Source organism: Tyto alba, unplaced genomic scaffold (assembly GCF_018691265.1).
Source record: "Tyto alba isolate M040663 unplaced genomic scaffold, T.alba_DEE_v4.0 Super-Scaffold_13, whole genome shotgun sequence".
NCBI lineage: Eukaryota > Metazoa > Chordata > Aves > Strigiformes > Tytonidae > Tyto > Tyto alba.
In genome coordinates, this window is record NW_024881275.1 from 43,876,471 (window position 1) to 43,893,492 (window position 17,022).

General features: G+C 44.7%; 1 protein-coding gene across 2 annotated transcripts in view; it reads right to left on the reverse strand.

Annotated features, from left to right (window-relative positions):
- Positions 1-14,538, reverse strand: part of RAD23B (RAD23 homolog B, nucleotide excision repair protein) — a 47,883-nt gene extending 33,345 nt beyond the window's left edge. Inside the window, exon 1 of one of the 2 annotated variants that reach the window (XM_042787825.1) lies at positions 14,277-14,538. In XM_042787825.1, the coding sequence (XP_042643759.1) occupies positions 14,277-14,342 (66 nt within the window). In that variant the 5' untranslated portion in view covers positions 14,343-14,538. The remainder of the gene's footprint in view (positions 1-14,276) is intronic. The other variant, XM_042787826.1, reaches the window with a different exon arrangement.
- Between the last annotated feature and the right edge of the window lie 2,484 nt (positions 14,539-17,022).

Below are 17,022 nucleotides of genomic sequence, written 5' to 3' on the forward strand. Positions count from 1 at the left end.
GGGGCAGCCACAACCTCTCTGGGCAACCAGTGCCAGTGTCTCACCACACTCAAAGTAAAGAATTTCTTCCTTATATCTAACCTAAATCTACCCTCCTTCAGTTTAAAACTTTTACCCCTCATCCTATCACTACCTTCCCTGATAAAGAGTCCCTCCCTATCTTTCCTGTAGGACCTCGAAGTACTGGAAGGCTGCTATAAGGTTTCCCCGGAGCCTTCTCTTCTCCAGGCTGAACAACCCCAACTCTCTCAGTCTGTCCTCATAAGGGAGGTGCTCCAGCCCGCTGATCATCTTCATGGCTCTCCTCTGTACCCGCTCAAGTAGGTCCATGTCCTTCTTATATTGGGGGTCCCAGAGATGGCCACAGTACCCCAGGTGGGGTATCAAGAGAGCAGAGTAGAGGGGGATAACCACCTCCCTCAATCTGCTGGCCACACTTATCTTGATGCAGCCCAGGATACCACTGGCTTTCTGGGCTGAGAGCGCACATTGTTGGCTCATAGTAAGTTTTACAGGCACCAATACCTCCAAGTCCTTCTCTGCAGGACTGCTCTCAATTCCTTCACCCCCAACCTGTATTGATACCAGCGGCTGCCCCAACACACATGCAGGACCTTGCACTTGGCCTTGTTGAACTTCATGAGGTTTGCATACGCCCACCTCACAAGCCTGTCAAGGTCCCTCTGGATGGCAGCCCTTCCCTCCAGCATGTTGACCACATCACACAGCCTGGTGTTGTCAGCAAACTTGCTGAAGGTGCACTGAATCCCCTAGGTGGGTACTGCTGAAGGATGAGGAATTCTGATGTGTGCTTCAATGAGACTTCATTTTAGGTGAAAATAGCCTATATAGTGAACTGTATGATGTTAATCATGAAATAACCCTGTTATTGCATATCATCATTACTATGGTTGATACATATTATACCACGGGCACCACATTAATGAAGGAAAACATGAACTTTGATAGTCAGGACTGGCTTCAGCAATGGGTGCCCAGCAAATTCCTTGAGATTGATACCACTGACCCACAGACAGTGAGATCAGTCACCAGCTCCAACTGTAGCAGTGACTGCATGCCATCCTCCTGCCATGTCCAAGGTCACCTGCACTCTACTGACTGAGCCAACTCTGCATCACCTTTCCTGACTTAAAAGACTGTCATGACAGATGGAACCCAACATTATGGACCAAATGAACTCACTATATTCTGGAGAGATGGCCCATGGACTAAGGAAATGATATCTGGGTGTATGTCTAAGACCAGAGAAAGGGATGGTGATTAAATAGAATGTATTGGGAAACAGAACCTGAGCATAACAAATGGTATGGAATAAGGGGTGGATACTGCCCTGGTTTTGGCTGGAATAGAGTTAATTTTTCTTCTTAGTAGCTAGAATACTGTTGTGCTTTGGATTCAGTATGGGATTTGGTATGAGAAGAATGCTGATAACACACTGATGTTTTCAGTTGTTGCTGAGATTAATGACTCTCCATGTCGAGCCTGTGTGCAGGTTCACAGGAAGCTGAGAGGGAACACAGAGCACCAGACCCAAACTGGCCAATGAAATATTCCGTATTGTGTAATGTCATGCTCAGTATATAAACGAGGGGTGGCTAGGAAGCAGGAGGGCTCTCTCACTTCCAGGATTGTGACTGCAGGATCTTGGTATTTTGGGATTGCTAGCCGGGAACAGGCTGGGTATCAGTCAGCGGGTGGTGAGCAATTGCATTGTGCATGGCCCATTTGTACTTTCTATTATTGTTATTGTCTTGTTTTACTACAATTATTAAGCTGTTTTTATTTCAACCTACCCTTTATCTCCATGCCTTTATCCCTTCAACTCCCTCCCCCATCCCTGGGCAGGGGGAGGGTGACTGAGCAACTGCATGGTGTTTGGCTGCCTACTGGGTTCAAACCACAACACTGTCACCAAAAGATGTTACACATCATGAGCTCCAAATTAATTAAAAACTGTAATGTAGTTCAAGTTGTTCCTATAAAACTGAAAATACACAAAATAGTCAAGTACTTTCCACAAAACACATTTCAGAACATTGTTTAAGTGTTTTATACAGAATACTAATTAACATAGGGGGAACCTGTAATATCTCAAATGAATTCACTTAAACCATCATACCTATTCAAAGGACCAAACTTAACAATTATGGCTTGAATCTGCAAGAGAACACAGTCAGCTGCAAATGTCAATATTCTCCCATTTGAGGAAGAAGTTCAAGAAACACTCAGGCTAAAATAAACAGTGCCTACCTGTTCTTTTGACTTTTGTCAGCCTAGCCTAAGAGGCCAGAAACACTTCATTTGCAGAAGATACAATACTAATTCTCAGAATAAAAAAAAGGAATAGATAACATCAGATATATCCAATTTAACAGTAACATGCTAGTGGCATAAATTTCCTCCTGTAATTCTAACTGGACTGACTGCACCCAGTAACAAGAAGATACTTGAACCCTTAATTCTGCCAACAGAAAAGAATGCATAAGAGCATTCCCTAAACAACCTGTGTGTCAGACACAGTAGTCTGAACCACCTTCCCACCTTCATTTAGATTTAAACTGTAAATGCTCCTTTTTCAATGAGGAAAAAAAAAAGGCAAAAAAAGAAAAGAAAAAGCCCTCTCACTGCTCTTCAGAAAGGCGGCTGCATTTTCCAGCTAGTGGTACACCAAGCTGCTGAAGAGATCAACACCCTAGACTTGGACGCTAGTAAGTTAGGTCACTAAGAATCTAGACTTCAGCATCACCATCAGTTTAGTTATTAAGTAAAAATTCATTTTGGGAAAGCACACCCAGCACGTTGATCTGTCAAACTCAGAAAGCAGGTTTAAGATACACAGTCAAACTCTGCATCCTTATGACATTTTTCTCAAAAACACAGATCCATAAACCAAACTTCCAGACCACCTAGCTTTATTCTACCTGATTAGAGTTCAAAATATATTTCAGTCCTCAGATAATCCCATTTTTCTTCTCCCCTAATAAATTTGGCAGCAGAATAAAAAGAGAACCTATACTTTATGATAACACTAAGAATGGGCATCAATTCATCTGCAAACACCCCAAAGATTCAGGAACAGCATTATAGTGGCCAACTTACAAGTCAAGATGATTTTCTTCTGCCTCCTATGAATTTAGATGCGAAACTCTCCCTACTATTCAGAGGCTGTACTGAACACAATGTCCTCAAGAATAGATGCCATGCAATGTGTTTAAGAATCAGACCTCATCAACTCCTAACTGAAAAACAGAGGTCTTCCAAAGAAATACCAGACCCTAACTACATCCCAGCTGGGCATCCTAAAAACAGGTTACATGAAACTAACTGGTAGTGCCAAGTTGCCCAGTTGTTCCCTACAGTTACTTTAGCCAGCTAAGCAACCAAGGCATGCTGTGTTCCATCTAGGCAAGTAGTTCCCGTAGCTCAGTACATTGAGCCAACTCCCTACCTTTCCTCTCACACACCAATTTCCATTTGTCCTACCTTATATGCTATGCTAAAACAGGCAAAAAAAAAAAATCATTTGATTCAAAGACACAGTTCATAATTCCTAATATAAAGTGAACAGTATACTTCCATTTTAATTTATAATTAAACAGGCTGTACAACTCAGGCAAGATAAATTTCTGAATTTCTTGAGTTCTATAAGGAAAAGGACTCCTTCTGACATTGAGCCACACACCCTCCTTCCACACCACAATCTCCATCAGGCATCCAATCCACCTTCACCTGAAGACATGTAAGGTCATTTGCTACTTCTACCACAAGCCTGCTACAAGTCTCATTCTGATGTTGGAAGCCTTTTCCTAATTTTCAGCCCATATTAATTCATACTGTTAATACTCATTTATTCCTACGCTAATGTTATAACTCAAGTCTTCCCACCTCCTATGGTGCTTACCACTGTGAATTATTTATATAGCATTATCAAATCTTTCTCCCAGCTTGTGAGCTAAGATAGCCAGGGCCCTTTAGTTTCCTTTTATGTGAGAGTCTCGGTCTTTCATACCCTCCTAGCCCCTCTTTCTTCCACCTGCTTGGGTGGAAATTCATTACCTCTGGGAACAGGTGTCCAGCACACACATAGTAGAGTGACAGCACTACTCTTACCGGAAATTCCAAGATCTATGAGCTTCAGGGCTTCATCATTTAGTGAATCCAATTTATTAATCTATGCTGCTCATTTGACAGCCATTTCCAAAAGACTGACCTCCCAGTCAGACAGCCAAGTACAAACATTAAACTTTGTGTTCTTAAATTCCATCATGTTTCTACTGATTTGCACTCAAAATCATCAAATTCTTATCAAATTAATAAAAGGACTAGGAAACCGTGGATCCTGAGACTAACTCCAGAAGACCTTCGCTACCAACCAAACTACAGCTGCACTGTTTCTCTTTTTGAGAAGAAACTCTAATCAGAGGGTGTTTTTAATCTACCTTGTAATTCTCTACCATTTTCCACCTTTCCTGTAATAGACTAACAGGTTTCTCCCAGACGTTGAGAAAAGTCATTGTTTAGACAAGGACAAAAGCTGTCAGTCCAAAGGGCTTTGGTCTCCTTCTCCCTGAAGGAGGACATCTAGTCTAAACATTTCTGTTTAGAAATTAGGCTTAATATTACTGAGTTTTCCCTCCCTCTGCCCTTAAACATGTTTACCACACATTATACTGACATATAGACATTGCTCAAAGTCAGGTGAGGACGATTCAGTTGTATCACACAGTAAACCAGCTAATGAAGCAAACTGACCAGTGCAACAGGTTTTACTACCCTTAATCAAACTCCAACAGATGACCAGCAACAGATTAATTGCATATATTGTACCAACTACTGAAATGTCCAGAGGATAAGAAACTACTTAGCTCATCAGTAAAGCTACTGTAAAGGATTTACTTATAAGAACACATTTGGCTCTAGCTACTTCATTCTACAAATAATAAAACCAGACTTTGCTGGTAGAGACCTACATTTACAGTAATTTCTTGTATTGTCTTCCTAAACAGGACACTCCTATTTAGTCAGGAGACCACCTCAACACTTGCATGAACAGATTGCTGACCTACTTCTGATCCCAAAGGTGTAACAGATAAGAACCACAGAAGATAAATAATCTTGTGAATCCAGTCAGATTTACAAGGCTAGTGAGTGACTAGGAAAAAAAAAAAGTTGTACTCAACTAAACAAGGCATTTAAAATTATTCCAATATTTAAAAATAGCCTCACAGACAGTATAAAGCATTCATAAACTTCTATAGTTACTGTTTGAATTAACCATGCGGAAGTTTGTCTACAAAGAAAGAAACAGCATTGTCTGGAAGTAGTCTGGAATTGTGTTCTGGGTTGAGTGTGTGGTGGAGTTTTTTGGTGGCAGGGGAGGGGGCTATCGGGGCGGCCCCCTGTGAGAAGCTTCTCGAAGCTCCCCCAGCTCCAAGCCAGCTCCACTTCTGTTTGGGAAATTGAGCCTTTCGGCTGCGCCTCTGCGATAACGTATTTAAGAAGGGACGTGGTGACGAGCAGTCGGACTTGTGAGGAGGAGTTGCTGCAGCTGCATGAACACCAAGGTCAGTGGAGGAACAGAGGAAGAAAGGAGGGGGGAGGTGTGCCGGAGCAGACACCCCCCTGTATCCTGTGGTGAGACGGCAGGGCGGCCCCCCCCTGCCACCCATGAAGGTCTACGGTGGAGCAGACATTGATTTATGGCCTGTGGCTTCTGCTCAAATGATCAAGGTTCTGTGCCCAAAGAAGGCCGGGGTCTCATGGGAAAAGGTAGCCCCACTGCGTAATACAGCACTGGGAGGATTGCAGCATGCGGGGGTGTCCCACGCTGGAGCAGCTCGGGAAGGGTTGCAGCCGTGGGAGGGACTCCAGTCGGAGGAAGTTAGTGACCCATGACGGAGCAGTGTGGGGAACGCTGCGGCCCATGGGAGGAATTCAAGTCAGAGAAAGTTTGTGGAGGACTGTCTCCTGTGAGAGGGGGACCACGCTGGAGCAGGAGGAACAAGTTCCGGACCCTCCCCTCACCGAAGATAAGGGAAGTGGCAGCGCTGACTGCACCCCCCATTCCCTGCCCCTGCGCCACTGGGGGAGGAGGTAGAGATATCGGGAGCAGAGCTGAGCCCAGGAAGAAGGGAGGGGTGGGGGGAAGGTGTTCTCAAGATGTGGCAATGCTTCTCACTGTCCTACTCTGTTATGTGTTGTTAGTGTCTGTAATAAATATATGTTCTTTTTTTATCTCCCCTAACGAGTCTGCCTTTTGCTCGTGACCATAAAGGGGAATTTTCTCCCCATCCCAGTCCTATCTCAGACCCCAAGCCTGGCTCTCTGTCCCTTCTCATTGCTGGAGGGAAAGTGAGAGAGAGCTGCTGCACTGTGGTTAGCTGCCAACCAGGCCCAAACCACGACAAATTGGCAAGGTAGAAATCCAAATTCAGCTCTGACACATACTTCCTGAGCAACTACCTCTGACTTTTTAATTTCCTCTCCAGAATTGAGCTCATCTACACCTAGGTGAAGTTTATCAGTCTAGTAGTTGTTGTTACACATTGTCCAGAGATCAACAAAATGAATTACTGACCTTAAAGTTGACCTCTACACACTTCTAACCTGCATTTCAAAATTGATCTAAGCCTTCTTTAAGGAGAAACTAGGGCCAGTTTTCTGATGCTAAATAGTGACTAGAAGAGCTGCACACATGCAGCTTTGTACTAACACATGAACCCAGATTTCAACATAAAGCAGAGCTTTAAGCAACTGGAAAAAAAATGCTCAGTTATCAGCACCACCTGCATGGCCATGTTGATTAGCATAAACAATCCTCCAGTACCATTAAGCAGACAATTTTTACAACAAGCATATTCTACACAAACTGATTGATTCACAACAGGTGTAAAAGTAATATAGTGGCTTGAAGATGAGCAAAATTGACATTTTAAGTAATTATAAAAAGACATTTTAAAGAACCCCAACTTTCCCAGTACTGCTACTAACAAACCAGTTGGAAGACTAAAATAAGTTTTATTTATCTACGCATTAATGGCATTCACATAGATAACCAAGTACAAACCAAGTTAGAAATACAATGTGTGAAGCTCAGACATTCAGGTTTGGAGGAGGTGGGGAGGGAGGGGGAAGGAGGAGGAAGGGGGAATGGCAATAGGGATTTCCACTCCACTTCTGTTCCTTTCCCTGAGCTTAACATGCCTCTGATACAAAAACACAGGGAATGACAGAGATAGGGAGAACTAGAGTCAGTTATCCTTTAGACCACACCCTGACCCAGTATGCTTATAGCAGTCATGGGTCCTTTCCTCTGCTTTTCAAGTTTATTTGAATCTCCCTGCAGGGCAGCCTGCAGAGGAGAGCCACTGTCCTGATTTTGGCTGGGCTAGAGTTAATTTTTCTTCTTAGCTAGAATAGTGCTGGGATTTGCTATGACAAGAATGTTGATAACACACTGATGTATTCAGATGCTGCTAAGAGATGAAGGACTTTCCAACTCCCCATGTCCTGCCCATGTGCAGGTATACAAGAAGCTGGGAAAGAGCACAGCCAGATCACCGGACCCAAATTGGCCAATGAAATACTGTATATTGTGCAACATCATGCTCAGTATATAATGGAGGGGTGGCTAGGAAGTAGGGCGTTCTCTCTTGCTTCCGGGATTGTGGGTTTGGGATCTTGGTTTCTCAGGATCAATAGCTGCGAACGGGCCAGGTGTCAGTTGGCAGGTGGTGATCAACTGCATTGTGTATTACCCGCTTGTACTTTCTATTATTGTTATTACTGTTTTGTTTTATTTTATTTCAATTATTAAACTGTCTCTATCTCATCCTACAAGTCTTCCTTTAGCTCTCCACCTCTCTTCCCCATCCCCCAGATGAGGAAGGGTGTGCAAGCAGATGTGTGGTGCTTGGCTGCTGGCTGGGTTTAAACCATGACAGTCGCTGAGACCTCTGATCTGGCTCTTACAGGGCACAGATAAAACATGCTGTACTTTACCAGATACTGTAAAATAAAACGGTATTTATTACAGTGAGCCCACTCCATCCAAGCATTCTACCTGAAACAGTGACCAAAGTTACAACCCTTGGTGGGAGAAGACATTGTCAACCATATCCCTCAGTCCTATCAGTTTACATAGCCCTGTAAATTTCCCTTCAGGAAGTATTTACTTATGTTTCAGAAATACAATTAAAATACATTCAAAAGCGTTGCCAGTAAACATGCCCTTGTATGCACAAGGGCAGCAATAAGACTGTAGACAGTAGTATGGTCATCTGCTCTTATTAGTCTTTAATTAACATGTACTCTCTGCTCCCCATAAATTCCAAAGGGAACGCCTTCCAGCCTGTTGTTATCTGTATCAAGGACTGATATCTTTGCTTACCAATCATGCCTGCAAAATAGACTTTAAATAGAAGACACAATTATGTGCAGAGCTATATGCAACTGCATACAACCTGTATATTTAAATTCTAAGTTTACTGGTCACCTTGGGAATGGTGGAATGTTGAGAAATACAACACATAACATTACAAATTATTGAAAGTACAAACCTAACTTTTTCTTGCTGACAGCTCAACTGGATATGAACATTCCAAATAAAAAAGTTGTAAAATGACAGTGACAGAGCCATTGCATTTGAAAAATGGTTAACATGTAAAAGCATATTCTAATATGAGACTAAATTATAAATACAATAATTTTATTATCTTAACCTTTCATTCATTGAATTGTAAAGGGTATATGTCATCCTCCCCAAAGTTTTTTGGAAATTATGTTAGAACTCTAGAATTTAAGGAAAATATTCCTGAATACGTGAAAGCCTACTCTTCAGTCAAGAATTAGAATAACTTCCCTTGCTTGAAAATTGTAACTCTAGCCAGGAAAAAAAAACTAGCTACCAATGAAAAGCATTAGCAAAAACCCCAGACATTTAACAAAATAAGCATGAATTATCAGACAATGTAACTCGAAAACTCTACAGTCTATAAAGGAAGTATAAAAATGATAACAAAAAAAATGCAAACCCTCCCTGATACTCTTATTCTGGTAATCTCTGAAGCTACCATTTTTGCAGAGTCATCTATCAAACTTCAAGCAGCAAGTACGAGCCCTTCTAATTCACACCTCCTCTGACTGTGTATGCAAGTACATACACTCATCCATAAAATCCAAGAAGATGCAAGAGCAACATAACAATCCTCTAGAAAAGGAGAAAGATACGTGCTGTAAAATCAGAGAATCAGAGAAAACAAGCAGGATTTGAGACGGAAAGACATGTTAAAGCTAGAACAATATTTATGAATTTTGAACAGGATCATGAGAGCACTTTTCCTCTAACCACCAAGATTAAAAACTCTCAGGGAAATATAAAAACAATCATCTTATCAGCAACTGCTGCAGGATTAACCTGCACCAAAACACATGTAAGAATAAGGTCGTCAGAGTAAATTCATACTTCCTCATAGGTTAAAAGCCTCAAATTCACATTTTACCATTTCACCCAGCAATATTCTCTGGCTCTTGCAGAACTGTTTCTAAAATTAATTCTTCTGACAAATACAGTAACTACAAATACAGCAAAACTAATGTGACCAAAACTAAATCTATTACTTTTATATCTTCTTATATCGCCAAAAAAAAAAAAAAAAAAAAAAAAAAAAAAATCACTTTGCTATAAATGTACTACTACCTACAGTTCATTCACTTATATATTGAATTGTGTTAACCCTTACTCTTCACTAATGCTGCTAGGTCAGGAGGTGTGTTTCCAACAGAAACCCACAGTTTACCAGGAGAGCTCTAAGAAGTATGATCAATGCCTTTTGCAACAAGCCATTATTTGCTTCTATGTATCTCTCCTAGCCACAAACAGAAAAAGACTTGATAGAAAGCAAGCTTTAAAAGTATGCTTTGAAAGCAGGCTTCCCACAGTCATCTCATTTTATCAGATGCTTTATTATAGCTCTCAATATACTGAGCTGATACAAACAGATGTAACCAATAAAAATTTTGTGGGTTCACAAATAGTATTCGCTCTCGTATGGGTTCACAAATCACACTCTATATCCGTCCCGACAATAGCCTACACTAATTGAGAAATTTATCACTGCACTCTCAAAGGAGTATTAAAGTCACTTGTCATTTTATCACAGAGACCCCCCACATACATATTAAGTACCACCTCCCTTATATGTACCACATCATTCTTGTTAAAGCCAAAATGTTTCTTATAACCCCTATAAATCAGAAAATACAAATTCTTTGCTATGACACTGTCTTTTGAAAAATTACAGTAGATCTCTTTTTCCCTGAATTATACCAGTTTCATCTGGAAAAATGAATTATATGCCAAACCTCCCTTTTTCCTTATCACATACCCTTTGGATCCTGCTCCATTTTTGCTGAAGCATACTCCCCCTCACATTTAATACAGCTTCAGTTAGTATCTAGCCCAAACTTTTTAAACTTATTTCTAAACTTAAACATCAGGAGCTACCAGCACCAAAGGGGTGTGATGTTGGCATCCAAAAATCCCCATACACATGCTTAACAATAAAGCATAAACACAAAGAAGTTCAAATTTCCACAACTAAGTGTCCTGTTGACGTGGTGTTAAACAAGCAGGCATTTCCTGGATGTTCAAACACTGTGGCAGAACAATGAAATATGAAAGTCCATGTTATATGACACAGACTGTGGCCAAAAGACTACTGACATCCTGAATATTCCTCGCACTTCTCTCCATTTTGACAATTGTGTTTTTAGGTTAACAGTACAGGGAAGCTGAAAAAGAAAAAGCACAGACTTAGTTTCAACTGGTATATCACTTTCAAAGGAAGTTAAGAATGTTTGTTAAGATTTTTTTAAATACTATTTCATGACTACCTAGTGATAACTATAACAGAAGCACTAGATTTAGAAGCCTACAATGTCATCCCTGTCACCTCAGACAAGAGATGTGACTACACAGGTCTGCATCAGTTTCATATAGGGCTTATTATTTACTCGTAACACAGTGTTTAGCATATTTACTCTCAAGAAACAGAAGCAACTTGTAAAGATAAATGCAAGCGTTCATTTATCCCGGGTAAGTCTGAATGCTGAATTACTGAACTGCCCTGCTCAGAACACTACAGTGACTACAAGGGGTGAATCCACCCCTTTACAGAGCATGATGAGTACAGCATTGACTCCCATGCACTCCAGATGTTTTTCCCCCAATAATTAACAAAAACGACCATGCGTGCAAAAATTTCTCCATTTAAGGATAAGCCTTGTCAAATAATAAGGCCTGAGGCTAAATATTTCCAACTTTTTTAGTCAGACAACGTATTTGACAGTTTTTGTCTAGCACTTTCACACAAACAAGAATACTCCATGCTTCAAGTCTAATTTTTATTCAGTCAAAATACTCAGTGGGCCAATACTTTGAAACACAACTAAACCAAAACTAAAGTTACATTATTACAAGCATTTTTTGAACTTTAAAATGCCAGTGTCTGATTTAGCAGGGAAAAAAAAAAAAAAGAATCAGCTGCTTGTGTAAAAGCTGTAACTATCCTAATTAGTTATTATGAAGCGTGTTGCTTCAAATTTTCACTGGCAGGTTTGTTTAGATACTCCTTTCTATTAAAGACAACTTTCAGCTACAAGCATAAACTCGTGTTAGAACACTACCTTGCACTGTAACATCAAGTCTCCGATTAGTTTCGTACTGAGAATAAGGGGAGAAATTGCTAGAATCAGAATCCAATTTTAGAGCAACAAGTCTCCTGGGCCTATCACAACTAGATGATTTTTGGCCTTGTCACAGTATAGGGCACAGCTCCAAGTAAACAAGCCTACCTCTAGCAGAGAAACACACTGGTATGGTTCAAAGACTAAAAGTAATGCTTCCTGAACTCCGCAAAACAGACACATTTGTTTCAAGATGTTAGAAAATTAACTTAAACTAGTGCACTTGGCTAAAATTTGTATTTTTCAAACTTAGACTGAGAACTTTCAAACATATACTTATTGCTTAACACTTGCTTAACAGATAACATTTCAAAGCATTTTCTAATTTTAAGAGTTGGTTACTAACTGAAGGCTCAAAAGTGTTCTTCTCTTTATTAAATTCTATGATTTACAACACTTTCAACAAGCATTTATCTGTAATTTTCTAAAAATTAGACCAAGGAAATGTAAATATATTTTTCACCTCCTCACCTCTACAGCTAATAAGATCAAGGCTTCACCCAGCTCACTTTAAAACCAAGTTCTCCTCAAATCCTACCCACATTTATTCTATCTTACCACCCAGTTCCAAGCCAAAACCTGAAGCATTATGCTCATGAGAAGCATTTTTGTTTCAGTTACTGAGCTACTGTAACAACTACATTTGTAAGCACAAATACAGTGTAATTTCCTATAATCCAACTTCTAGCTAATGCATTTTGCTGTCTCATAAGTTGGTGACAGTTTTGACAGGCAACATTCCTTCATTCCTCTCCTTGATTTAATTTCCCAGGACCTTACTGAATACAGAGAACAAGAGAAAGGATGAAGAGAGCACTTTTCTCAGTCACAAGTAAAAACTCATATTGTTGAATACTTGAAGGTTTCTAACACATGCTTCAGCTAGACATTTGCCATCTCCCTCTGTCACACTCTTCAACAAAATGAACTCTTGGTCTGACTTGAACTGCTGTCCTTTATTTTCCTTAAGATGGAAGCGGAAGAGGGCAAACCAACAGACTTTATAAAAGCAGATGCAATGTTCCATAGTTTCCAGAGTTTCACCACCAAGATGACACACGAAAAGCTGCTGCAGGCATGCCCTCAGATGTTAAACTCCCCAAATCTTTCAAAGGAAGGTCACAAGGATGTTGGGACCTGGCTACTAGAGGCAACCATCCACGCTCAGGCAAGTGACAAGGCAACTTCCAACCCTGCAAACTCACTTAAGGCCCCTCCTCTCATCTCAGAACACTGTACTTCACTGAGGATTTTTCAGCAGACACCCCTGTGCCAACAGAAAACGTTTACCTACAAACAAAATGCATCCTCTCCCCCGCTCCCAGTCTCCTAAGTACAGAGATATCAGTCACTGCAGCCTGCCAGTAAAGGCAACTAACTCTATAATAAACCACCACACACCCAAATGCCTGCTCTGCAGAAGACATCACCACTCACCCTGCAGCAGCTAGCAGAATCGCACATGCACTCCCTCACTCACCTTATAAGTGCAGATCAATCACTGCAGCTCACACTGTAGGCAAAACAATAAAGCCTCCCCGCAATCATCCTCCTTCATCAAACACAGTATACACCTGCCGAATCGTGTGGGGATGCATCCAAGAGCAAACACTCACGAGCTCCTCTCTCCAGTACACACTCCTGCAGAGAAGAGCCCTACAACTCCCCTGACATTTCCTTTCTAGTCGAGAATCCGTAGAGAGCAGGCACCACATCTCCCCTCTGCAGCACTGTGCCCCCCGCAAGAGGTCATAACCCATTCCCAGTACTCCCAATACAAAACAGTAGATATTACTACTTTGCTCCATTACCCACCAATCCACAGGTGTGGGCATCTATATTTCTGAAAGGAAAAACTTCAGCTTCCTACAGCCCTCTTGCTCCTCTCCTCCAGAGCACAACACGAGCGATTCTCCCATCCACCTTCTGGGGGTTCTTATCCAAAACGAACGAAATCCATCGGCTGGGGGGCTGGCTGCAACAGCCCCTCTTCTCCCGCTATGAAAACTCACCCTCACCCAGCAAGAGCCCCCTCTGCGCCCCGAGGAAACGGGGTCACCCCATGACCGCCCACGTCCCCCAAAAAGGGGACCCCACATCCCTCCTGCCCCCACCACACACGGAAGCGTCCCGCTCCTCTCCCCCTCAGTGTAGCTCGCAACCCCCACTCCGCCGGCCGGTCCCGTTCCACACCTCCCGCACCCCCAAGCCCTCTCCTGAGTCCACCACACCAACCCCGAACAAACCCGGCCCCAAAGTCTCACATATGCTTCGGTGACCCCTCCCCTCGCACACGCTGCCCTCCCGCCCCCCGTTCCCCTTCCTCCAGAGGGATCCGTCCTCCCCCTTTCCCTATCTCGCCCCCTGCCCCGAGTTTAGGGGAACGCCCCCCCCTCAGCCCTCCCCACGGCCGCGGCCCAGGCCGCGCTCTCTCCTCCGGGAAGGGGGAGCGGGGCCTGAGCCCGGGAGGGGACGGAGCGAGGCCCTCCCGCCCCGGCGCGGGCCCGCACCGTCTCCTCGGGGTCGATGTCGATCCGGAAGGTCTGCTGCTGCAGCGTTTTCAGCGTGATCTGCATAGCGGCGGCGGCAGACCGCCCGTCGCGGCCGCACTCCTGCGCCCGCGTTCCCTGCAGCACCGCTGGACGGATAGGAAGGGGGAGGAAGGCGGAGGAAGAGTAGAAGAAGGCGGCGGTGGAGGAGGAGGACGAGCAGGGGGAGGAGCAACAGCTCGGCCTGCGCCGCGCGGCCCCGCGGCGTCCGTCACACACCCCGGCGGGGCGGGGCGAGGGGCGGGGCGGGGCGCAGACGGGCGCGGTACGCATGCGCAGACGCCCCGGTTGGGTGTCACCCCCGACCCGCCTCTGCCGCGCCACCTGGGTCTCCCGTCGTGCGCAGGCGCGGGGCGCTGCTCGCACTGCGCAGGCGCGACGGGCGAGCGTGCCGGAGAGGGATGAGGGGCGGGGAGGGGGAGGGGAAAGCGGGCGCGTATGGGTACGGATGTACACTGCTTACAAATTGTTGTTAGCAGTTTGTTCATGCACACACACACACACGTGTTTATAGGGAGCGGGGGGGCCTGAAGGCATCGGCCTTCTGCAGAATGTCTGTGGGTGGTGTCGGGTCGTCGAGGCTGTGTGTCTAATCTGAGGAAACACGTAACTGGATAGCCCCCCCCCTTTTCAGGGGACGCCCACACTAACCCCATAGCCCCCTCCCTTCTTGGGATGCTCACCAGATGGCCTCCCTCAAAGGATGGTAATTCCTCTGCAATGGAATGAGGAAGAACAAGATGGGCCATCGACGGTCCGTATCAAAGGACGGTAACTGCCTTGTGGTTGAATGGAAGGAAGACAGGATGTGCCATCTCTGGTATCTCTTGAGATAAGAGAGGAACTAAAACCACTGAGTCATGAAGACAAAGGAGCTGCAAATTAGACCAGACTTCAAGGACAAGGTGTACATGACTACAGGACTGAGTTTGCGCAGAAGGGTCAACGAGCGAACACAGTGAAGAAGACTACGAGCCTTCATCTGCAGACCCCTGCCCACGACCGCCAGGGAGCACTGCGCAAGCGCAACAGGAGGGATTTGGGGTGGGGGGGCTATGCTAATGATTTCTTGGAACTAATTGTAATATTCCCTCCCTATCCTCAGAGTAGTGATGCATATATATTAGGGTAGATGAATATGCAATGTTTTAGACAATAAGAGGGAGCCCCTTTTGGCTCTGGGTGGTGCACGTCAGTGGTGGCTGGCAGGTCCATGGTGGCCGGGCACTGGGGTTGCTCCGTGGTTCCTAGCTGGCACACGTACTGTGAGGTGGCTGTGCTGCCGAGCTCTTGCTGAGAGTGGTCCTCCAATGAGGGATGAGAATATGGCTGAAATGCCAGCCGTTGTACCACCAAATGAAACAACTTTTCAGATGCTTTGTTTGTTTGTTTAGATTCATCTGAAGTATCAGAACCATAAGAGCTGCTAACACCTTCCACAAGCGTGGAGGAGGGAATGTCAAAGCAAGATGTTATGCGTATAGATTCAGATTTGGAATATGCTAATGGTTTAATCTAGTGTGAACTGAACAATAGCACCATTAACAGTTCAATCCCAACCTCTTTGCCTGATCAAAATAGTTTCATTGTTAAGGCAAGACTACCTGTTTCTTTTGACCCATGTAGTTAATGCTTCAAGCTTTTTACCTGGGACAATCACTGTGGGCAAGGGTTGCCCTGAGAGACAGGCTGTGGTGTCACCTACTGATGGAATGATGTCCTTGAGTGACAGACTGTGGCCATGCGTCCCTCACTGCTTAAATTCAGGCACCCATTCTCACCCAGCTGGCCCATGCCTGCACTCTGGCTGAGCAAGATCGCGATGTTGGAGTGGTGAGTGAGCCCTTTGGTGCTGGTGGTGTGTTCAGGGAGTTGTGTGTTGCAGCTCTCTGTCTGACCCCAGATTTTCCCCGGCCCTGCCAGGTTCAGGCAGCGGGGGCACCCAGGACACGCGCGCGCAGCAGCAGAGGTGAGCTGGGCAGGGACACCTCACCCTGGGGAGACGGGAGGGTTTCCTTCCTGAGGGACCTGGGCATCTCTTCCAGACCTCCCCTGGCCAGACCCTCACCGTGGCCTCTCTTACTTTTCTAGTGTGACACCTGCTGCTGCAGCACTGGTGAGAGGGAGCAGCTCAACACCCCCAGCTTCCCCCAGCCCACCACAGAGGGTGGCAAGCATGGCCACAGAGCTGGACAACCGCTGTCCCATCTGCCAAATGTGATGTTGTGCCTCTAACAGTTCTGTTACCTGTGCATCCTGTGGTGGGCTGACAGCAAGCCTAAGTGCCCCCGCTGCAAGAGGAGGATCACCTCCATCTTGCACTCAGTGCGGGTGGACAGTGACTTTGAGGAGCATGTTGTCACACCGTCTGCAGCACCCTCTGTTGGCGTCCACCCGACAACAGGAACTCCTGGCTGTCCAGCTGCATGCAGTCTCCACCACCCTGTAGCTTCACAGCCACTGGGTGGAAGGCCAGTGCCCAGGGCTCTTGTGAGCAGCCTCCGTCCGCACATTCGGGTGTTCATTTTGAGAGTGTCTGACAGGAAGCAGAGGCAGCGCAGGGGCTCATCCTGTCCAGCCTGCACCTCTTTGGCCTCGACAAGGAAACCCTGTTCCAGCTGCTGCAGGCTACTGTGGGCCAGCACACGAGCATCTTTGTGCTGCAGCTGATTGACACTTGTGCGCCGGTGCAGTGGGGAGGCCCAAC